Raw genomic sequence first — 23,580 nt, 5'->3', positions numbered from 1 at the left:
TGATTGAGCTTGTCTGAAGTGCTGAATGGGCGGCGTTTGCACTATTCCATTGGTTACATTGAGCTAGCCAGACAAGCTCAATCAAGCACAGATCAAGTATTTTAAAGAAAACCAATACTATTTGAACTATATTTCATTTAAGTACCAACAAATTGACAGCTGTGCCATACAGGATGCAAATAGCTGGGAAGAGATTTCCAATGTACCGATTCCATGGCACAACGACGCCAGATTCAAAACAAACAAAATAGTTTTGATCATACCAAATTCTTGCAACCGATAGAATGTTATATACATATATATATGGGGGATACAACCATCCCAGCTCTGCAGATTTTGCTGCGAAGAGACAGAATCATTAGATCCCTTGTTTTGGTACCGTCCATATGTAGCTTGTTTTTGGTCGCAGGTTCAGGAACAGCTGAAGAATTACAACATTTACCTGGAGCTAACTATGCAAATAGCACAGCTGGGTGATTTGAAAAGTCATAGTCAATCGATGAATAATATAATAATACTCTTAGCAAAACATTTAATCTTTCATTTATAATCTGTAGAAACGATGAGAATAGAAAGGTTCAGAATCTTTGTGAAACATCTCAGCATAGTTGAAACATATATGGCAAATAGAAATCAAAACTGGACGGTGTTCAGAGATAGATGGGAGGGGTTGAGTGGAGCTGAAGGATGGGACTAAAAACAAAGAAACAATATAACTAATGAAAAATATACTGAGTCCGTAAAATGTATATAGTATGTATAAGTTGGAAGTAGAAGCCTAAGTATTGTTGTCCGTTAGTTTACTCCAATTAGGGGAGGGAGGATGGGGTTACTGGAAAATAATAAGGAAAAAATATATATTTATCCAAAAATATATGGGGGATCAGAAATGATGCAGACAATTACATTGATGGAAGCTACAATCTATCTGCAATATTAAAGCTGATCCACCCCTTAAATAATAATAAAACATTGTTTTTATATATATCTATATAACATATATATCACACACACAACACACACACACAAAGGTTTGGACATTCCAGGGTGTTTCGTTATTTTTTCTATTTTCTACATTGTAGAATAATAGTGAAGACATCAAAACAATTAAATAACACATATGGAATCATGTAGTAACCAAAAAAAGTGTTAAACAAATCAAAATAAATTTGAGATTCTTCAAATTAGCCACCCTTTTCCTTGATGACAGCTTTGCACACTCTTGGCATTCTCTCAACAAGCTTCACCTGGAATGCTTTTCCAATAGTCTTGAAAGAGTTCCCACATATGCTGAGCACTTGTTGGCTGCTTTTACTTCACTCTGCGGTCCAACACATCCCAAACCATCTCAATTGGGTTGAGGTCGGGTGATTGTGGAGGCCACGTTATCTGATGCAGCACTCCATCACTCTGCTTTTTGGTCAAATAGTCCTTACACAGCCTGGAGGTGTGTTTTTGGGTCATTGTCCTGTTGAAAAACAAATGATAGTCCCACTAAGCCCAAACCAGATGGGATGGTGTATCGCTGCAGAATGCTGTGGTAGCCATGCTGGTTAAGTTTGCCTTGAATTCTAAATAAATCACTGACAGTGTCACCAATAAAGCACCCCCACACCTCCTGCTCCATGCTCCGATCATCTACTGTGTTTCACAAAGACACGGTGGTTGGAACCAAAAATCTCAAATTTGGACTCATCAGACCAAAGGACAGATTTCCACTGATCTAATGTCCATTGCTCGTGTTTCTTGGCCCAAGCAAGACTATTCTTCTTATTGGTGTCCTTTAGTAGTAGTTTCTTTGCAGCAATTTGACCATGAAGGCCTGATTTACAGTGTCTCCTCTGAACAGTTGATGTTGAGATGTGTCTGTTACTTGAACTCTGAAGCATTTATTTGGGCTGCAGTTTCTGAGGCTGGTAACTCTAATGAACTTCTCCTCTGCAGCAGAGGTAACTCTGGGTCTTCCTTTCCTGTGGTGGTCCTCATGAGAGACAGTTTCATCATAGCGCTTGATGTTTTTTGCGACTGCACTTAAAGTAACTTTCAAAGTTCTTTACATTTTCCGGATTGACTGATGTCTTAAAGTACTGATGGACTGTCATTTCTCTTTGGTTTGAGCTGTTCTTGCCAGCAGGTTTTCATCAATTATCTCTCTGTACTACAGTCAGAATCAAGGGAAAGATGAACGTAGTAGTCTCCCAGTCCCTGCCGCTGAAAAACATCCCCACAGCATGATGCTGCCACCACCATGCTTCACTGAAGGGTGGTGGCAGGTTTCCTCGATACGTGATGCTTGGCGTTCAGGCCAAAGAGTTCAATCTTGGTTTCACCAGACCAGAAAATGTTGTTTCTCATGGTGGGACCTTATATAGACAGGTGTGTGCCTTTCCAAATCTTGTCCAATCAATATATATATATTTACAGTTGAAGTCGGAAGTTTACATACACAGTCATTAAAACTAGTTTTTCAACCACTCCACAAATTTCTTGTTAACAAACTATAGTTTTGCCAAGTCGGTTAGGACATCTACTTTGTGCATGACACAAGTCATTTTTCCAACAATTGTTTACAGACAGATTATTTAACTTTTTATTCACTGTATCACAATTCCAGTGGGTCAGAAGTTTACATACACTAAGTTGACTGTGCCTTTAAACAGCTTGAAAAATTCCAGAAAATTATGTCATGGCTTTAGAAGCTTCTGATAGGCTAATTGACATAATTTGAGTCAATTTGAGGTGTACCTGTGGATGTATTTCAAGGCCTACCTTCAAACTCAGTGCCTCTTTGCTCGACATCATCGGAAAATGAAAAGATATCAGCCAAGACCTCAGAAAAAAAATAGTAGACCTCCACAAGTCTGGTTCATCCTTGGGAGCAATTTCCAAACGTTTGAAGGTACCACGTTCATCTGTACAAACGATAGTACGCAAGTATAAACACCATGGGACCACGCAGCCGTCATACCGCTCAGGAAGGAAACACGTTCTGTCTCCTAGAGATGAAGGTACTTTGGTGCGAAAAATGCCAATCAATCCCAGAACAGGAGCAAAGGACCTTGTGAAGATGCTGGAGGAAACAGGTACAAAAGTATCTATATCCACAGTAAAACGAGTCCTATATTGACATAACCTGAAAGGCCGCTCAGCAAGGAAGAAGCCACTGCACCAAAACCGACATAAAACTGCACATGGGGACAAAGATCGTACTTTTTGGAGAAATATCCTCTGGTCTGATGAAACAAAAATAGAACTGTTTGGCCATAATGACCATCGTTATGTTTGGAGGAAAAAGGGGGAGGCTTGCAAGCTGAAGAACACCATCCCAACCGTGAAGCACGGGGGTGGCAGCCTCATGTTGTGGGGGTGCTTTGCTGCAGGAGAGACTGGTGCACTTCACAAAATATATGGCATCATTAGGCAGGAAAATTATGTCGATATATTGAAGCAACATCTCAAGACATCAGTCAGGAAGTTAAAGCTTGGTCGCAAAAATGGGTCTTCCAAATGGACAATGACCCCAAGCATACTTCCAAAGTTGTGGCAAAATGGCTTAAGGACAACAAAGTCAAGGTATTGGAGTGGCCATCACAAAGCCCTGACCTCAATCCTATAGCAAATTTGTGGGCAGAACTGAAAAAGTGTGTGCGAGCAAGGAGGCCTACAAACCTGACTCAGTTACACCAGCTTTGTCAGGAGGAATGGGCAAAAATTCACTCAATTTATTGTGGGAAGCTTGTGGAAGGCTACCCAAAATGTTTGACCCAAGTTAAACAATTTAAAGGCAATGCTACCAAATACTAATTCAGTGTATGTTATCTTCTGACCCACTGGGAATGTGATGAAAGAAATAAAAGCTGAAATAAATCACTCTACTATTATTCTGACATTTCACATTCTTAAAATAAAGTGGTGATCCTAACTGACCTAAGACAGGGACTTTTTACTAGGATTAAATGTCAGGAATTGTGAAAAACTAAGTTTAAATGTATTTGGCTAAGGTGTATGTAAACTTCCGACTTCAACTGTATATATACATACACACTATTTGAAGTCAGGTCTTACCTGGAGAGGCACCACTGTACAAAGCCCAGGCCGCAGTAGGGATCCAGACAGATGGCTATTTGGCGTGAGGAGTAGAGCTCACACTGTAGCTTGATGGAGCGACACAGAGTACTGACCGCCGAGTGGGACATCTGACACACGCATACACACCACAGACAGAGACAAAAAAGGGAGAGCGAGAGACAGAGAAAGAAAAGAGAGAGATGCATTTCAATATATAATGTGCAAAACAGTTACTATGGTGTGTTCCGAGTGGATACAGTATTTAAGTGCACATAGACATTGAGCAAATATACTTTTTGTGTATTCGTGTTACTGCAGAGCCTTTACCTTGACCCCGGTCAGCATGCCTGTGGTGGACACACTGAAGTCCAGGTAGGCCAGCATCTCTGCTGTGGGGGGCTTGTAGAGCTGGGGGGGCCGCCTCCTGGGGAGGTCGTCTAGAAAGGGAGTGAGTGATTGAACTTAGGAAAAGATATGACCGTCTCAAAAGGTACGACTCTCACAATTAAAAGCTGTTGAATTTCATTTCACTTCACTTCTCTCCTTGCGGTGAGCTTTGAATAGGTCGCCACCAAATATTTCAGATGAGTACCTGTGTCTATGATAGTGGGCCAGGTCTTGACGTTGACGCTGGCAGCAGCCTCTCTGGACCGGAGGATCCTCATAAGGGGCTGGGTGGTTAGGATACAGGCTGCTTTACTCACCTTTAACAAAGACAGAGACAGGGACGTTAAGAGTAGATGGGGACTCATTTTTCAAGAACATTTCAGCGCTTGCCAAAGTTTTCATTGTACAACTATATGCATGTCTACATTTTATGTTGATCATTGAGGCCAAGCATCTTTTATAAAGCTGTTAGTTGACTCACGTCGATGATCATGCGGACGGTGGGCAGGGTAGCAGTCAGGTTCTGGGGGTGAGGGGGGCGCACTGTTACAGGGATCACCCCCGCGTACAGACAGCCATAGAAGGCAGCTATCAGATCAATGCCTGGGTAGAGGGACGGAGGGAGAGAGAGAGATGGGGGGGCTTTTAACAATAGCATATAACTGACTATTCTGAGGACTAACTTTAATTGAGGTGAGGAAGGCCAGTCGCAGCAGTCAGGTGTGTGTGTGTGTGTGTGTGTGTGTGTGTGTGTGTGTGTGTGTGTGTGTGTGTGTGTGTGTGTGTGAGAGAGTGTGTGTAGCTCCTCACCAGGGGGGTATAGCAGCACTACGTTGTCTCCAGTGTTGAGGCCTCCTCTCTCCATCAGGGCTGAGGTTATCTTCTCTGCTCTCTTATGCAGCTGACTACACGTGGCCGTGCACACCGCTACCCCCTGCAGGATGGAGGTGGGGAAACAGATACCATATACACAACAGAACAGCTGCAGCTCAAATTCCCAGGAAAGTCTAGCAATTGTGACTGACCGGGGTTCGAACCCTGATCTCCTACATGGTACCCGACTATCAGCCCACTGAGCTGAAGGCACCGCAAATCTTCCAGACGCTGTTACTCATCAAGCGAGCATGGTTCCAAACTACCTCCCAAACACGACCGTGTTAATGCTTATAAGCTCATAAAGAAAACATGTGAACATGAATGTGTGTGTCGTACCTTAGCGTTGAGCAGCACATAGAGGACGTGGTCAGGGTCGGTCTGGGCTCTCCACTGTAAGGCTTCAGACAGAAACTGGTGCTGAGAGAGAGAGAGAGAGAGAGCACGGGAGAGGAGAGAAAGAAGAGAGAGAAAGAAGAGAGAGAAAGTCGAGAGAGGGGGTGAGCTGTGAGAGCAGTCAGGATCATTCAATACTGATATTACGATTTCAGTTCAGGACTTTTCAGGGCCGATCACACAACCAAAGACCAGGGTACAAGAACAGGACGGTAAGGGTCACTGTAACTGGGGAGGGAGAGCAGTTACAGTAGCAGGCTAGCAGCCACAGTAAAAACACACACTGATATAGTGAGTTCTCTGTTGCTCCCTGGACGGTACCATGCTGCGCTTGATTCCCTCCTCAACCACAGCCAGCAGCAGGGGTGGACACACAAATGACTATCACTGCAAAGCAGCACATCTGACACAGGCAACATGAGCAGAAGCGACACCCAGCTCAGCTAGCGATAGACTTACCATCATGGTGGGCCAAGAACAGAGCTACCAGCGCCACCGACAGTAGAGACAGAACACAACACAACCTTAGGACAGGAAATCAGCAATAGTCACCCCTCCCTGACTCCATACCAGATATAAGGATCCTGCATGGCCAAGCTCTTTTGTACAATAATAAGGTTTAGTCAATGCTGGTATAATCACTTGTGATGTGGTTTCTTCCAGGCGTCAGTCTGTTTAGGAGAGAAGACAGACAGTAGGTGCCAGCCTCACCCGGTACGTTAAGGTCTTACCTTCCTGACCAGGCCCTCTTCCTCCAGCACGCCCAGCTCTCTGCCTGCAGCCTGGGCCATCCTCTTCCCCGCTACCAGGTTACCAACCATGATAGAGGCCGGGCCCACACCAACTATACAGGATAGGAGGATGGGAGAGTCAGAGATACACAAAGACTGAGACATTAGGCCTGACAATCGTTATCACCCTGTTCTGTATACAAACACACAAGAGTTCAAGATGCGAGATACAATCCCGAATCGCGCCAGTTCAGGGAACTGAACTTCCCCCAACATTCAGGCCCATTGTCTTTACCGGGTTGTTTCTGTCGTGGTTTGGGCAGGTTGGTGACACAGGTGTGTGGACAGAGGAGGATGTTACATGGGTGCAGATTCCCCTCTAGGAAGTTCTGTTTGGTCTCAGAGATGTGGATCCCTCCCAGCGGGGTCTTGGGTAACGTGTTGGCCGGGACCAGGGCCAGACAGTACAAACCCACCTGATGAATACTATCTATGGCCTGCCGAGGAAAACACAGCATAATGGTTATGTTTAGCGAGGTGTACTAACTAACAGTGTGCATATCGATAGAAGATAGTATACCCAGCTATACGTCCATCTTACTGTAACTGAAAGACAGATGCTATTCTAGATGAATGCATAGATGACATGGAGGTGATGTGACAGGGTACCTGTAGTACTCTGCTCATCCACTGGAAGCTGTCCTCTTCACTGGCGTCAGGCCTCTGCTCTGCTACGATCACTATCCTCTCGTCATAGAACACGGTCACTGAGAACACAGCAATCCTACACCAGGGGAGAGAGAGATTAGAGAGAGGGAGGGTCAGTCGGCAATAACACACAACCCTGTGAACTACCATAACACACACACACACAACACCAAAAGCAACGTACTCTGACAACACAACACACAGTACATCAGGGAACACCGCCACAGAGAACACAGTGATCCTGGCCCCGGTGCCGAGAGGAAGAACAGCGCGACCCCACACAGCACGGCACACTTTAATACCACGCCCTCACGCCGCTCTTACGTCACTTAAGGTCAGCACAACACGGAGACTACATTTGAAACGGATCCAAAACGTTTTCTCCAGTGTCGTGCCTACTAAACAGGACCCAGAGGCTTCTGTATATCTCACCTCCCTCCTCAAACCACAATTCTACAAAGGCACACTTGAACACAGCATGTGTACATTCACAGGAGAAACCTGAGCCCCCTGACACCCACCTCCCCCTGTAGACAGTTTTAACAGGCTCCACAGCCAGGGCGGTGGCCACCAGGTCATCAGCATTGTGTCGTCTACCACTGACCGTCAGGAGCCCCTCGTTCTTTCCCACTACAAAGACCAGACTGCCCTGTGGAGAGAGGGAGAAGATCTTCACCTACTGCACATCAACAGACTAAAGAAGCCAATTCTAGATAGGTATTTTTCTATTCCACCAGATCAGTAGAGACCCTGGTCCCAGATCTGTTTGTGCTATTGCCAACTCCATAGGTGTCAAATCCAAACCGTCTGGCCTCACTGCAAACTATAAGCGTGAACTTGTTATCATTCAGCCAGACTGTACGGCAGGACAATTCCATAAGGAGTTGGCAAGAGAAAGGACACCCAGGCTAGCTCAGTATGGCAAGTCCTACAACTTGGAGGAAAGTCCAAGGGGGACTCAATGTGGTCTTACCGGCCCTACGAAGCCCAGCAGGCCAGTCCTAGTGAAGAGGATCTCTCCCAACGGAGCTCCAGCCTGGTTCACGGGAATCACCTGCACGGAAGACAGAGGGACACACGTTCAGTTATGGGGTTTACGGAAGGGGCCTGTATTAAATATATTTCATAATGACCGTCGTTTCAAAAACATCACATTAACAACACTTTTAACTGTCAACACAACTCCTCGACTCAGTTTAAAGAGTAGAGACCATCGGCAACCATAGGTTAGAGCTTTTAGAAGTGTAACGCTCTGACAGAGGAGTCTGTTTTTTAGGTTGATGGCTACACAACAGTGCCAGTACACCACACCAGAGACGCAGAGGCTTGATGAGAGGGTTCAGTAAATAGTCCTCACCTCGAAGGTGTTCTTGGTGACTCCAGGCAGGCCGTAGTACATGGTTCCTCCAGCCCTGGAGTTCAACACTATCTCTCCGATCTCATCGGTCTTACAGAGCTGCGGTGGGCCGTCTGGCTTCACGATACACATCAGAGCTGAACCACAAGAGGACAATGACATTAGGGCTAAAACACAAAAAGCACACACACGTAAGAAACTAACTTCCGAAGCGTCTTTGTGTCCAAGATAAGCGCGATATAAAATCAATGTATTATTGAAGCAATGACTTGAACACTGAGCCAAGTAGACTTAACACCAGGGGAGAGACATTGACATGACAGTAAAAGCCCCACTGTTAAAGTAAGTCAGCGAGGAACAACTGTTAAAGGAATTGAACCGTAACAGTACACAAATAGCATATAAACGCGTGTACTGTAGTGTGGTGCACGGTGAAGTCAGTTGGCTAACCTCCAGGCATGACATGGCCCACGTCCTGTACAGTGAGGGCAGAGTTCTTATCCTCTGTGTTGACCCTGATGACCCCGTGACTCAGACCGCCCATGGACAGGATGGCTCTGGCTGGGAGGGCTGCACCACGGGCACCAGGCCTGGAAGGGGAGGGAGGGAGGGGGAGATGGAGAGCGAGGGAGAGTAAGGGCAAAGAAAGTAGGGTAGAGTGTGAGAGAGCTATGGAGACACGAGACATACGTTTTCTCAATTGATGTGAAGAAGATGACTTTATTGTTCATATACTACATGAGCACTGGAAATGGGTTGCGTGCATGTTTCCTTAGAGGTTGTATGTACAGTATAGATATATATATATATATATATATATATATATATATATATATATATATATATATATATATATATATATATATATATATATATATGGTGCATCAGTAGCTGTGAACTGGTGCAGTGTGGTACCTGCGGATAGCCACAGTGAGGGCTTCAGGAGAGGAGGCACAGGGGCAGATGACCTCCGGCTTTAACCCGTGAGACTGGAACACGTTGAGGAAGGCGTCGCACGACGACACGGACCCTGAAAGACATCACAAATACAGTACAGAGTGTGTGTCAATATTCACAGACAATGCAAACGTTTCTGTACTTCCAATGTACTTTGATAAGGTTAGATACAGTGCCTTGCAAAAGTATTCATCCCCCTTGGTGTTTTTCCTATTTTCTTGCATTACAACCTGTAGTCCAATTGAGAATCTGTGGTATGACTTAAAGATTGCTGTACACCAGTGGAACCCATCCAACTTGAAGGTGCTGGAGCAGTTTTGCCTTGAAGAATGGGCAAAAATCCCAGTGGCTAGATGTGTCAAGCTTATAGAGACAAACCCCAAGAGACTTGCAGCTGTAATTGCTGCAAAAGGTGGCTCTACAAAGCATTGACTTTGGTGAGGTGAATAGTTATGCATGCTGAAGTTCTGTTTTTCTGTGTTGTTTGTTTCACAATAAAAATATATTTTGCATCTTGAAAGTGGTATGCATGTTGTGTAAATCAAATGATACAAACCCCCAATAAATCCATTTTAATTCCAGGTTGTAAGGCAACAAAATTGGAAAAATGCCAAGGGGGTGAATACTTTCGCAAGCCACTGTATGATTGTTGACCGGCGGATGCAGTGTAGCTTACAAATACTAAATCACAGTGCACCTTTGTAGGGACAAATAATAGTCTTGGGAATAGATAAATTGGCTGCCATGTATATGCGACTCACAGAAAAGGTTAAGGAGAGGTTGGTGTCTCTCTGGTCCCTATGTGTGTGTGTGTGTGTGTGTCCAAAGCGTCCATGTGTCTGTAGCCCGCGCACGTGTGTGTGACTCACAGGGGTTGGCTCCATCGGCTACTATGAGCATGCGTATGGAGGACAGGTTGGTGTCTCTCTGGTCCCTGTGAGCCATCATAGCCCAGTGGAGGTCACGACACTTCACCAAGGCCACACGTGCTGCAGGGAGGGAGGAATAGTAGGGACAGCTCAGCCTCTCACACATAGTAGTTAATGACACAAGCGCTAATGCCAACTCCACACATTTCGGTTGTGTTCATTAAGGCACAAAATGGAAGAAACGTTCCAAAACAGAGTGAAACCGAGAGGTAATATCTGAATTTGCTCAATAAGAAAATAAATGCTTGTTTTCATTTCCCAGCAGACAACATCTTAAAACATTTTGCTACAATGTCTCCTAATGAACCCGACCCGAATTACCTTAATCCATAGTATGAAGTTTAGGATGCTAGTCTCTATGCAGTTTACAATACAAATGCTAACTGTAGCCTTACCTTTGTGTATGTGGACCCTCTGCACCCAGGACATGGGACAGGCCTTCATGACAGCGTAGGGTACAGTGATGGTGTGGATCCTGTTCATCACACTGGTTAACACCCCGTGCCACAATCCCATGTCCTTCTTACAATCTAGCACGTTGACCAACGTTTCTCCTGAGAGAGGACACACACACTCAATTGAAATACTTGATTTCAATCCACAAATCACATTACAGTCACGGAGGATTCCAACAGTTACACGGACACATAAGGATAGCGGAAGCAGCTTCTCCATATAGCTAGGCTGCCACAGGGCACTTGATAATAGCTTTATATCACATGATAAGTCTGTAGGCTACAATAAAAGTAAACTAATTATGGACAGGGAAACACCGTGTTCCAGGAACAGTCTTGCTGCCTGCCTCTGTGGATTCCCCCTCACAGGATCTAATGTTCTCTGAGACACAGAGGCTAAAGTTCCCTTTGTCTAACAGATGATCTGAGTAGAGGAGAGAGAGACAGACAGAAAGAGACAGAGAGCGTACAGGAGAAGAGGCCTCAGGCCTGATCAATTATTTAACCTGAGCGTGAGTATTCGTGGTGAAGACCTCACCCTAACCTCCTCCAAAGGGTTCTGTTCCTTTAGCTTCTTCATGTTCCTCCTTGCATAATTAACAAACTCGTTTTGGGTCATCTCCGTGTATCTAGGTTACTAAGAGGGCTTGAGTAGATATATTGTCACTAAAACAATATGTGTCCGTGTGTGTTTTTCATGTACTGACCTTCACAGTAGTTGCAGGCCTGTGTCAGGGCCTGGCAGTGTGTCAACAAGGCTATCTTAGACACGGCTACTCCCATCACTGTCCCCTCTTTACTGGCCTTGTACTGGAAGAGCAGAACACACAATCAGTCATAGAGTTAAATTAATTCACTAAATAAATCTGCGATGCACAACATAAACAGAAAGACAAACGAGCATAATTATTATAATTTTTTTGTATTTCTTTTTAAAAAATCTGTCAAATACACGCATAAATGGTCTGTATACTTCCCACAAGGACGCTGGTCTCACCTCGATGTAAGCAGTGTCTGTGTTGGCGGTGGGGATGTGGGGCTGCCAGTCTTTAGAGGGCTTGGTCAGGTACTTGGTGTCTGTCACAACCCACTTCATACGGGGCCAACCTGGGAGGCAGAACAACATCCTCATCAGTGGACACAGGACAATACTAGAAGTCAGGTTGACGACTGGACAAAGATCCACTGTGGATCAAAACCTTGGAGCTTTGAAAAAGGTGGTATTAGGACCATTTGTGTAGGCCTTGTTTCGTTCATACGGTACAATGGATGTACATCTACCCACAGATAAACAGTATAATGAGCAACGGGCTCCTCCTAATGTGCCTAGCTAATGAGTCCCAGAGAGAGAGAGAGTGAGTGGGGTGACAACTGCAGTGGAGCATTTTGTGGTGTGTGCTGACCTTTGAACTGCATGATCTCTCCCTGGGGTGTCTTGGGCAGTCCTTTGAGACAGATCTCGCTAGTCAGGGCCAGGCCTACCCCACAGCTGCCCAATAGGAAGCCAATCTGAAGACTGCCTGCGTCCTGGGATGTGAAACACAAAAATAACCATTACAAATTGACAGAAAATCTATACTGCCACTATCGGTCTGTAATGAGTCAGGTGACCACTTGGATCTAGCTATGTTGTTTGTGTTGCTATAGCTGGTAAGAACTGGCCCATGTCTACTGCATAGTGACTGAAAGCTGGATTCATGCTACTCTGATTTGATTTGGTTATTTGTCAGGAACCAAATATTCCATGAGATTGAGCTACATAGCTAACTAATGATGTTACTATAAAACACTCAACATCCTTGTCCCTTACCTGTCTAGACAGTGGCACCTCTATGGGTACAGGGATGACCTCTGCTAGGAGACAGCCATAGAAGGCCACCCAGAACATAGCAGGGTCACTGTTGGGGTACACCAGCGCCACCTAGGGGACATAGACACGCAGAACAGTTTCAGAAAGAGCACCGCACGTCACAACGGGAACATCTTACATTGTGCGTTGTGTCGCCTGTGCATGTGCAATGCATCTAGAAGACACGTTTCACGTTTTTGAATGAAGATCAATCAATCAAAGTGGTCAAGGAATATCCCGTCTGATTGGCTGTGTGTTCTGACCACGTACCCTATCACCAGGTCTCAGCACTGGCTCGTTCTTGGTGCCCAGTTTGTTCAACAGAGTGTAGGCCAGCTTCAGACTGCGGCTCCACAGTTTACCTGAGGGAGAGAGAGATACACCGTGGTCACAAGAGCAATTTCTTAGAGGAGACTAAAACGACTTGAGCTCTCCATAGATTGACTGAGAGGAGTGTGATCTTTGGTGTCGATGAACTACGGTAGCACGAGTCATAAACTAAAGAGGTCAGATCTGAGACACGCGCAATCCTCCTCCCACCTCGGCTGCAGCGTCCTTCAGGTCTGTGGGTTTCATGTTGCACTTGTAATGACTGGGAAGCCCCCTACCATGTTGCGTGTAGAACACCCACGTTTCAGGAAATCGTTTGCGAGCTATTGATTGTTTGAAGGCCCGAATGTCTGGCGAATATCGAAACTCAAGCCAACTTGACCATGTTTTTTTCCCAACAAGCTTTTCGCGTTGGATGTTTTTTTCTGCTCTAATGCGCACCTGTCTGGTAAGGTTGAACGCCTCCTCTCCTACTCAGACTCCCGAAAAAAGCTTCTCCCAAGCAGGTGTGACACCCACTCCCGTTGCCTGCTGCACTGCTGTTTGGATCCCACCCATCGATCTGTTCCCCGTCTGCCCTGGTCTGCCCCCCCCCCCCCTTCTCTCCTGAGCGTTCGCTGGCCTCCAGCACAAACGCACATACCGCAGACTTTGGACTGATCTGAATTATATGTAGGCTAATTAACTTGTGAAGCTTATTATATGAACTTACTCAAACGCTTTAATTAACAAGTATAGGCCTACTATTTATTTATTTTTTCTCAGACTTTTATAGCCTACTGGACTCATAGAGCTCATAGAGCTACTCTCTCAAGTTAATTTGTTGGGGTGAGTGACTCTTTGAACTTACAATGGCTAGCCCCAAGTCATTTTTATTATTTTCATGTGCTTTACGCTACTTGCCCTATGACTCCTGCGAGCTTTGTTGACTACGAACTTGCTTATTTACCCGACCGTGGGACAGTGGCCTATCTCTGAACTTTTTAACCTGTCTCTCCTCTCTGGGGAGGTTCCCATTGCTTGGAAGGCAGATCAAGCTGATCCTAACTGTTATAGGCCAATTTCTATCTTGCCCTGTTTATCAAAAGTATTGGAGGAAAAACTTGTCAATAATCAACTGACTGGCTTTCTTGAGGTCTACAGTATTCTCTCAGGTATGCAATCTGGTTTCCACTCAGGTTATGGATGTGCCACTGCAACCTTAAAGGTCCTAAATGATGTCACCATTGCGCTTGATTCTAAGCAATGTTTGTATTTTTATTGACTTGGTCAAAGCTTTTAATATGGTAGACCATTCAATTCTTGTGGATCGGAAAAGGAGTATTGGTGTCTCTGAGGGGTCTTTGGCCTGGTTTGCTAACTACCTCTCTCAAAGAGTGCAGTGCCTGTCTGTCACCAAGGGAGTACCACAAGGCTTGATCCTAGGCCCCACGCTCTTCTCAATTTACATCAACAACATAGCTCAGGCAGTAGCAAGCTTTATATGCAGATGATACAGTCTAACACTCAGCTGGTCCCTCCCGAGATGTTGTGTTTAACGCTCTACAACAATGTTTTCTTAGTGTCCAACAAGCTTTCTGGACCGTTTTATCTCCATCTCTAGATTCAAAGACTCAATCATGGACACTCTTACTGACACTTGTGTCTGCTTCGCGTGATGTATTGTTATCTTCACCTTTTTGCCCTTTGCGCTGTTGTCTGTGCCCAACAATGTTTGTGCTGCTGCCATGTTGTGCTGCTACCATGTTGTGTTGCTACCATGTTGCTGTCATGTTGTGTTGCTACCGTGTTGATGCCAGGCTGTGTTGTCATCTTAGCCCTTCCTTTTTGTAGTGTGGTGGTGACTCTCTCGTTGTGATGTGCTATATCTACATGTTTTATTTGAATCCACGCAGCAGGCCTTTTTCCTATTGGTAGGCCGTCATTGTAAATACGAATGTTTTCTTAACTGACTTGCCTAGTTAAATAAAAGGCAAAATACAAAATTAAGTGGGTTAGCTGGAAATTACTCCCTATATAGCAGGGAATAGGGAGCCGAGTGGTATTTAAGACGGTGAGACCAACCGTATGTCAGCGTGTAGAGGGGTTTCCCGGTAACGTCCAGGGCGGTGAGAGCAGGGCTCTTGGCCTGTGTGGCTCCCCAGCGTGCCAGGGCTGCCTGAAGGGCCGGGGGCCAGTTACTGACCACCCCCAGGGGCTCCCCCTTCACTGGGATGATCTGACGGCCCTCTGGCCTGGGGGTGTTGGGGTCCGGCTGGGGCACTACGGAGAGGGGAGGAGACGGGGATGAGGGTGAGAATAATAAAGTGGGGTATAGTGAGTTAAATGTCTACTGTCTATATGTTTCTTTCAAGGAAGGGAGGAAGGAAGAATGCATTGTATTCAATGGGATGTAAGTATTGGAATGTACATTGCCTTCAGAAAATATTCATACCCCTTGACTTTTTGTTGTTGTTGTGTTACAGCCTGAATTCAAAATGGATTACATTATTTTTTTCCCTCACCCATTAACACATGACAAAGTGGAAACATGTTCTTACAAATTGTTACAAATGTATTTAAAATGAAATACAGAAAGAGCTCATTTCCATAAATATTCACACACGGGTCAATAACTGTTAAGAGCTTTCCGCACCTGGACTGTACAACCATAGCCCCTTATTCTTTTCAAAATTCTTCAAGCTCTGTAAAATTGGTTGTTGATCATTACTAAACAACCATTTTCAGGGCTTCTCATAGATTTTCAAGCAATTTAAGTCAAAACGAACTAGGCCACTCAGGAACATTCACTGTCTTCTTGTTAAGCAACTCCAGTGTAGATTTGAACTTGTGTTTTAGGTTATTGTCCTGCTGAAAGGTGAGTTAATCTCCCACTGTCTGGTGGAAAGCAGACGGATCCAGGTTTCCCTGTGCTCAGGATTTTGCCTATGCTTAGCTCCATTCCATTTGTATCTTGAAAAACTCCCCAGTCCTTAACAATTACAAGCATACCCATTACATGATGCAGCCACCATTTGCTTGAAAATATAGAGAGTGGTACTCAGTAATGTGTTGTATTTGCCCAAAACATAACACTTTGTATTTAGGGAAAAAAGTGAATTGCTTTGACAATTTTTTTTACAGTATTACTTTAGTGCCTTAGTGTACACGGTTCCTTCTTGTCAATTAAGTTAGTATTGTGGAGTTACTACAATTTTGTTGATCCATCCTCAGTTTTCTCCAATCACAGCCATTAAACTCTGTAACTGTTTTAAAGTCACCATTGGCCTCATGGTGAAATCCCTGAGCGGTTTCCTTTCTCTCCGGCAACTGAGTTAGGAAGGACGCCTGTATCTTTGTAGTGACGGGGTGTCTTGATACACCCTCCAAAGGGTAATGAATAACTCCACCTTGCTCAAAGGGATATTTAATGTCTGCTTTTTTTATTTACCAATCGGTGCCCTTCTTTGCGAAGCATTAGAAAATCTCCCTGGTCTTTGTGGTTGAATCTGTGTTCGAAATTCACTGCTGGACTGAGGGACCTTACAGATAATTGTATGTGTGGGGTACAGAGATGAGGTAGTCATTCAAAAATCTTGTTAAACACTATTATTGCACACAGAGTCAGTCCATGCAACTTAGTATGTGACTTGTTAAGCAACTGAACTCCTGAACTTACTAAGGCTTGCCATAACAAAGGCGTTGAATACTTAGACTCAAGACACTTCAGCTTTTCATTTTTTATTAATTTGTAAAACATAATTCCACTTTGACATTATGGGGTATTGTGTGTAGGACATTGACACAAAATCTCTTAATCCATTTTAAATTCAGGTTGTAACACAACAAAATTGTCTTGCTGCTTTTTGTTCTATGTTGCTCTGTCTGTATGCTATGTCTTGCTTGTTCTATGTTGCTCTGTCTGTATGCTATGTCTTGCTTGTTCTATGTTGCTCTGCGTGTGCTCACTGCTCAATGATTGTCTATAGTGTAATTGTTTTTAATAACCTGCCCAGGGACTGCGGTTGAAAATTAGCTGGCTGGCTAAAACCGTCACTTTTACTGAAACGTTGATTACTGTGCACTGTCCCTGTAAAAATAAAATAAACTCGAACTCAAATGTGGAAAAGTCAAGCGGTGTGAATACTTTCTGAAGGTACTGTAAGTATCAGAATGGAAGTATTGTATTTTATGGAACCTAAGTCTTGGAACAGGTCCTCTGTGGTTCTTACCCTCTACGATCTCCTCGGAGTCATCCAGGAAGAACTCACTGAGCGCTTGTCTCTTGGGCCGCTTCAGAGTGTTCAGCAGCTGCTGGATCTTAGTGGAAACACGGCTGTTCACTGGTACACCTGGAGAGCACAAAGGTAGAGGCAGACAAATCACAATCACAATCACAGACATGACCATAGACACAAACACACACTCTCTAATAGTCACAATCACGCACAACAACACACATACTCCTCATACACTCAGACATTAAATAGGCAAGCACGCACAAACGGACACAAATGCTCACAAACGGACACACACAACAGGTAGATGCAACTTTATTCTGGGTCAAAAACAGAAGGATATTTCTATCTGTGGAGATGGAGAGAGGACAAACAGACAACAGAAGAGGTGAAAAAGCAAGCTGATTGGAATTGATCCATCCATCGCCCCTCCCCCTGGCCCCGTCCCATTTTGATTCATATTACCTTTTCGCTTTCCTTTTTTTAATGAAAGACACGACACGTACAGCCGAAAAAGGGATCACCCCAAAAAAGAACAAAATATAGTATGTTAGCAGCATTCCCAACACAACGCCTAGAATGGGGATGAGAGTGAGTGAGATTCATTCAAAGTTATTATGTCTTGTCAGTGTGTCATTATGTCTGAATAAAAGTAGATTTTTAAAAAAAGAGGGAGGTTGACATGAGCATGAGCACCCAAATCATCCCAATGGATTCACATAGGTACTGTCCCAAATGGCACCCTATTCCCTATATACATGTAGTGCACTACTTTGATCAGGAGGCTCTGGTTAAAAGTAGTACACTATGTAGGAAATATGGTATCATTTGGGATGCAGCCATAGCCATTTCAAACACGGTAGGGTAAACACACTGAATTGCCAGCCACATTCATGATTACTGCAAACGCAGTACAACAGTGCTGACTGACAAAGGTCAGTTAGACAAACCATCACCAGATTAAGGACGTTACAGACTAGAGATTATGGTTAAAACAGTCAGTGATCGCAGTGTGTGGTGGTTTTCTGCGGTGTGTTACCAGTCTGCTGCCATGTGTGTGTGAGATCGTACATTCTGCAGTGTGGTTGTCGTTCTACAGTGGGTTCTACAGTGTGTGGTTGTCGTTCTACAGTGTGTTCTACAGTGTGTGGCTGTTGCTCTACAGTGTGTTCTACAGTGTGTGGTTGTCGTTCTACAGTGTGTTCTACAGTGTGTGGCTGTTGCTCTACAGTGTGTTCTACAGTGTGTGGTTGTTGCTCTACAGTGTGTTCTGCAGTGTGTGGTTGTTGTTCTGCAGTGTGTGGTTGTTGTTCTACAGTGTGTGGTTGTTGCTCTACAGTGTGTGGTTGTTGCTCTACAGTGTGTTCTACAGTGTGTTCTACAGTGTGTTCTACAGTGTGTGGTTGTCGTTCTACAGTGTGTTCTACAGTGTGTTCTACAGTGTGTTCTACAGTGTGTGGTTGTCGTTCTACAGTGTGTTCTACAGTGTGTGGCTGTTGCTCTACAGTGTGTTCTACAGTGTGTGGTTGTTGCTCTACAGTGTGTTCTGCAGTGTGTGGTTGTTGTTCTGCAGTGTGTGGTTGTTGCTCTACAGTGTGTGGTTGTTGCTCTACAGTGTGTGGTTGTTGCTCTACAGTGTGTGGTTGTTGCTCTACAGTGTGTTCTACAGTGTGTTCTACAGTGTGTGGTTGTTGCTCTACAGTGTGTTCTGCAGTGTGTGGTTGTTGTTCTACAGTGTGTTCTACAGTGTGTGGTTGTTGTTCTACAGTGTGTTCTACAGTGTGTTCTACAGTGTGTGGTTGTTGTTCTACAGTGTGTGGTTGTTGCTCTACAGTGTGTGGTTGTTGCTCTACAGTGTGTTCTACAGTGTGTGGTTGTTGTTCTACAGTGTGTGGTTGTTGCTCTACAGTGTGTTCTACAGTGTGTGGCTGTTTCTCTACAGTGTGTTCTACAGTGTGTGGTTGTTGCTCTACAGTGTGTGGTTGTTGCTCTACAGTGTGTGGTTGTTGCTCTACAGTGTGTGGTTGTTGTTCTACAGTGTGTGGTTGTTGCTCTACAGTGTGTTCTACAGTGTGTGGTTGTTGCTCTACAGTGTGTTCTACAGTGTGTGGTTGTTGCTCTACAGTGTGTTCTACAGTGTGTGGTTGTTGCTCTACAGTGTGTTCTACAGTGTGTGGTTGTTGCTCTACAGTGTGTTCTACAGTGTGTGGTTGTTGCTCTACAGTGTGTGGTTGTTGCTCTACAGTGTGTGGTTGTTGCTCTACAGTGTGTTCTACAGTGTGTGGTTGTTGCTCTACAGTGTGTTCTACAGTGTGTGGTTGTTGCTCTACAGTGTGTGGTTGTTGCTCTACAGTGTGTGGTTGTTGCTCTACAGTGTGTGGTTGTTGCTCTACAGTGTGTGGTTGTTGCTCTACAGTGTGTGGTTGTTGCTCTACAGTGGGTTCTACAGTGTGTGGTTGTTGCTCTACAGTGGGTTCTACAGTGTGTGGTTGTTGCTCTACAGTGTGTTCTACAGTGTGTGGTTGTCGTTCTACAGTGTGTTCTACAGTGTGTGGCTGTTGCTCTACAGTGTGTGGTTGTTGCTCTACAGTGTGTGGTTGTTGCTCTACAGTGTGTTCTACAGTGTGTGGTTGTTGCTCTACAGTGTGTTCTACAGTGTGTGGTTGTTGCTCTACAGTGTGTTCTACAGTGTGTGGTTGTTGCTCTACAGTGTGTGGTTGTTGCTCTACAGTGTGTGGTTGTTGCTCTACAGTGTGTGGTTGTTGCTCTACAGTGGGTTCTACAGTGTGTGGTTGTTGCTCTACAGTGTGTTCTACAGTGTGTGGTTGTTGTTCTACAGTGAGTTCTGGTTTTTCTACAGTGTGTTCTACAGTGTGTGGTTGTTGTTCTACAGTGGGTTCTACAGTGTGTGGTTGTTGCTCTACAGTGTGTTCTACAATGTGTGGTTGTTGCTCTACAGTGTGTGTGTGCATACCGTCAGCGGTGGTATCCAGCATGCTGGTGCGGCTCTGTCCTCGGGGCATCCCCCTGGACATAGCATTGGGGGGCAGGTCCACCCTGGAGTCCACCCTTGAACCCCTCTCAGGGGTGTAGGACGTCACATCTGGGGGGACACTGTTCTCTGGAGGAGAAGGGACAAGGAGGTTTAATACTCTAAAGTAAACTTACCTAAAGCTGTGGAGGTACGGACAATGCATGTTCATTTAGAAAGTGTCTCTGAGGGTACGAAGGGCTGTTATGTGTGTGCGAGTCAGTTTTACCAATGCGTGTGCGTGTAAGGAATATGGATTACGTGTGTGCAGGGTGTGTTTGTCTTACCTATGTGTGGGGTGTGTGTGATTACAGAGTGTGTGTGTGTGTTACCTATGCGTGTGCTTGCCAGTATGTCGGCCAGCGCTGAGGTGGGCTGCGGCTGCGGTTGCGTCTGAGTCTTATTTTCCCCGTGGGACAGGGTGGAGGAGGCGGAGGAGGAGGTGGAGGAGCTCTGCACTGAGCGGTTGATCCAGTAGTCTGGGCTCTGGAGACTCTGGACCAGCGCTGCACTCAGAGTCGCCTGGCGACGCAGAGAACCTTCGTCCTCAGACGCTGACGATGTGTCTGACAGGGAGACAGAACGAGATGTATTTAGTCGATGACGCGTGGTGAGCTTTGTAGCACAAAATGGCTGCCTTGGCAGCACCCCAGGTGGGTTATATACAGTGTTTGTGGACACCCAATACTCCTGCTCTTATTGGGGCAAAAGCAGTGATAACCTAACCAACCATCCCTGGTCCTGATAATGAGCTACAGGGTATGCAGGATTTTGTCCCAACCCACACCTGAATCAACTCATCAAAGGTTGTCTAGTTACTGAACATCTAGACTTTGAACATGCTGAATCAGGTGTGTTAGTGCTGGGCTGGAACTAAAGCCTGCACAGTGTGCACCCTGTATTTTCTCTCTCCGGGACCAGGGTTAGTTATTGACCACTACAGTGTACTACTCAAACATGGCAGGGTTGGGGTCAATTCCATTTCAATTCAGAAAGTAAACCAAATTCCAATTCTAAAATCTCCTCATTGAAAAGCATTGAAGAGAATTGGAATCTCAGTGTACTTCCTGAATTGTGTGGAATTGAAATGGAATTGACCCCAACCCTCAAACATAGAACATAGTTTGATCTCTATGGTAGTGACCTGGAGGGGTGCAGTTGTCTACGGGTGACTGGACGAAGGCTGAGCGGCGCTTGGTGGGCATGGGCAGTGCCATTTTCTCCTCCTTGTGTTTGGCCAACGCTGCCTGTACCGCCTCCGTGTGGATGTCTGACAGAGAGGGTGGGAAAGAATGAGAACAAAACAAAACAGGGATGAGGAATGGAAAAAGTAGGTCAGTCACCGCACCAACTGTGGTCCACTAGACTCCTCTGTCACAATCAGAACCAACCACTATCCCTAAGCAAGGCAGCAGCTCCCACACATCCCACTTCTACTGTGGTGCCATGCATGGTAGAGGTTTGTGTCATTTTGATGAAATTGCACTTAGTCTATTTCCCATGTAAATATCCTTTGCTATGTTGTTGCTTTTAAATCTGTCATTTCCTCTGAATGTACTGTGTTTGCTGCTAAATGAATGGCCTCATTGAGGACATTAACGTTTTCGGAATCTGAATCTGTGACTTATGAATGTGTGTCTGTACCTGATCTGTAGCGGTCATCCCTTGCCCCCCCGCTGCGGTTTCTGCGGCCCCCGGAGGAAGAAGAGGGGCCAGAGGCCTCAGGACTGGCAGGGCTACGGTCCGAGCTGGCAGGGCTGGGCTCACCACTGGTAGGGCCGGAGGACGACTGCTGCTGGACGTCTGGGAGAGGCAGATCCACACCTGGACAGAGAGGAACGAGGAGATACTCAGCACCTAGCTCTAACACACACACATACTAGGGCTGGGCGATATGGCCAAAAATCTTCTTCTTTTTTTCTCTTCAAACTTACGGGCGATTCACAAAATGCACTATATATACAAAAAAGTATCTGGACACCCCTTCAAATTAGTGGATTCACCCATTTCAGCCACACACATTGCTGACGGGTGTATAAAATCAAGCTCACAGCCATACAATCTCGATAGACAAACATTGGCAGTAGAATGGCCTTACTGAAGGAAGAGCTCAGTGACTTTCAATGTGGCACCGTCATAGGATGCCAACTTTCCAACAAGTCAAGTTCGTCAAATTTCTGTCCTGCTAGAGCTGCTTGAGTCAACTGTAAGTTCTGTTATTGTGAAGTGGAAATGTCTATGAGCAACAACGGCTCAGCCACAAAGTGGTAGGCCACACACGTTCACAGAACAGGACCGCCAAGTTCCAAAGTGTGTAGTGCATAAAAATGCTCTGTCCTCGGTTGCAGCACTCACTGCCGAGTTCCAAACTGCCTCTGGAAGCAACGTCAGCACAAGAACTGATCATCGGGAGCTTCATGAAATGGGTTTCCATGGCCGAGCAGTGGCACACAAGCTTAAGATCACCATGCCCAATATCAAGTGTTGTCTGGAGTGGTGTAAAGCTCGCCGCCATTGGACTCAGGTTCTCTAAAGTGATGAATCACGCTTCACCATCCGGCAGTCTGACGGACTAATCTGGGTTTGGCGGATGCCAGGAGAACGCTATTTGCCCCAATGCATTGTGCCAACTGTAAAGTTTGGTGGAGGAGGAATAATGGTCTAGGGCTGTTTTTCATGGTTTGGGCTAGGCCCCTTAGTTCAAGTGAAGAGAAATCTTAACACGACAGCATACAATGACATTCTAGACGATTCTGTGCTTCCAACTTTGTGGCAACAGTTTGGGTAAGGCCCCTTCCTGTTTCAGCAGGACAATGGCCCCGTGCACAAAGCAAGGTTCATAAAGAAATAGTTTGTCGAGATCGGTGTGGAAGAACTTGACTGGCTTGCACAGAGCCCTGACCTTAACTCCATCAAACACCTTTGGGATGAATTGGAACGCCGACTGCGAGCCAGGCCTAATCGCCCAACATCAGTGCCCAACCCTCACTAATGCTCTTGTGGAAGCAAGTCCCCACAGTAATGTTCCAACATCTAATGGAAAGCCTTCCCAGAAGAGTGGAGGCTGTTATAGCAGCAGGTGTACACATACTTTTGGTCATCAAATCAAGCTTTATTTATACAGCACATTTCAGACATGGAATGGAACTCAATGTGCTTAAAAAAAATTTAAAAAAGCAAATAAAAGCTGAAACATTTACTATAGAATAAACATAAGATAAAAAACTAAAGAATGACAAACTGAACTACTAAAAACCACCCTAAAGAAAATAAAAAAGTTTTAAGATCTCCT

General features: G+C 45.1%; 1 protein-coding gene across 2 annotated transcripts in view; it reads right to left on the bottom strand.

Annotated features, from left to right (window-relative positions):
• The window catches only part of dip2ba (disco-interacting protein 2 homolog Ba), a 68,178-nt gene that overhangs the window by 9,478 nt on the left and 35,120 nt on the right, over positions 1–23,580 (bottom strand). Inside the window, exons 3-30 of one of the 2 annotated variants that reach the window (XM_055930933.1) lie at positions 21,933–22,112; positions 21,433–21,558; positions 20,621–20,854; positions 20,232–20,378; positions 17,252–17,371; positions 15,105–15,302; positions 12,981–13,072; positions 12,672–12,782; positions 12,265–12,388; positions 11,859–11,968; positions 11,569–11,671; positions 10,802–10,960; positions 10,347–10,466; positions 9,436–9,550; positions 8,971–9,110; positions 8,521–8,657; positions 8,137–8,217; positions 7,685–7,812; positions 7,125–7,239; positions 6,751–6,952; positions 6,456–6,568; positions 6,184–6,207; positions 5,668–5,748; positions 5,266–5,389; positions 4,937–5,058; positions 4,661–4,772; positions 4,396–4,505; positions 4,066–4,196 (exon numbers count right to left, since the gene is read on the bottom strand). In XM_055930933.1, the coding sequence (XP_055786908.1) occupies positions 4,066–4,196; positions 4,396–4,505; positions 4,661–4,772; positions 4,937–5,058; positions 5,266–5,389; positions 5,668–5,748; positions 6,184–6,207; positions 6,456–6,568; positions 6,751–6,952; positions 7,125–7,239; positions 7,685–7,812; positions 8,137–8,217; positions 8,521–8,657; positions 8,971–9,110; positions 9,436–9,550; positions 10,347–10,466; positions 10,802–10,960; positions 11,569–11,671; positions 11,859–11,968; positions 12,265–12,388; positions 12,672–12,782; positions 12,981–13,072; positions 15,105–15,302; positions 17,252–17,371; positions 20,232–20,378; positions 20,621–20,854; positions 21,433–21,558; positions 21,933–22,112 (3,559 nt within the window). The remainder of the gene's footprint in view (positions 1–4,065; positions 4,197–4,395; positions 4,506–4,660; positions 4,773–4,936; positions 5,059–5,265; positions 5,390–5,667; positions 5,749–6,183; positions 6,208–6,455; positions 6,569–6,750; positions 6,953–7,124; positions 7,240–7,684; positions 7,813–8,136; positions 8,218–8,520; positions 8,658–8,970; positions 9,111–9,435; positions 9,551–10,346; positions 10,467–10,801; positions 10,961–11,568; positions 11,672–11,858; positions 11,969–12,264; positions 12,389–12,671; positions 12,783–12,980; positions 13,073–15,104; positions 15,303–17,251; positions 17,372–20,231; positions 20,379–20,620; positions 20,855–21,432; positions 21,559–21,932; positions 22,113–23,580) is intronic. The other variant, XM_055930935.1, reaches the window with a different exon arrangement.

This window comes from Salvelinus fontinalis, chromosome 8 (genome assembly GCF_029448725.1).
Source record: "Salvelinus fontinalis isolate EN_2023a chromosome 8, ASM2944872v1, whole genome shotgun sequence".
Taxonomy (NCBI): domain Eukaryota; kingdom Metazoa; phylum Chordata; class Actinopteri; order Salmoniformes; family Salmonidae; genus Salvelinus; species Salvelinus fontinalis.
The sequence above is the reverse complement of the archived record's forward strand: the minus strand, read 5'-3'. Positions and strand labels throughout refer to the sequence as shown.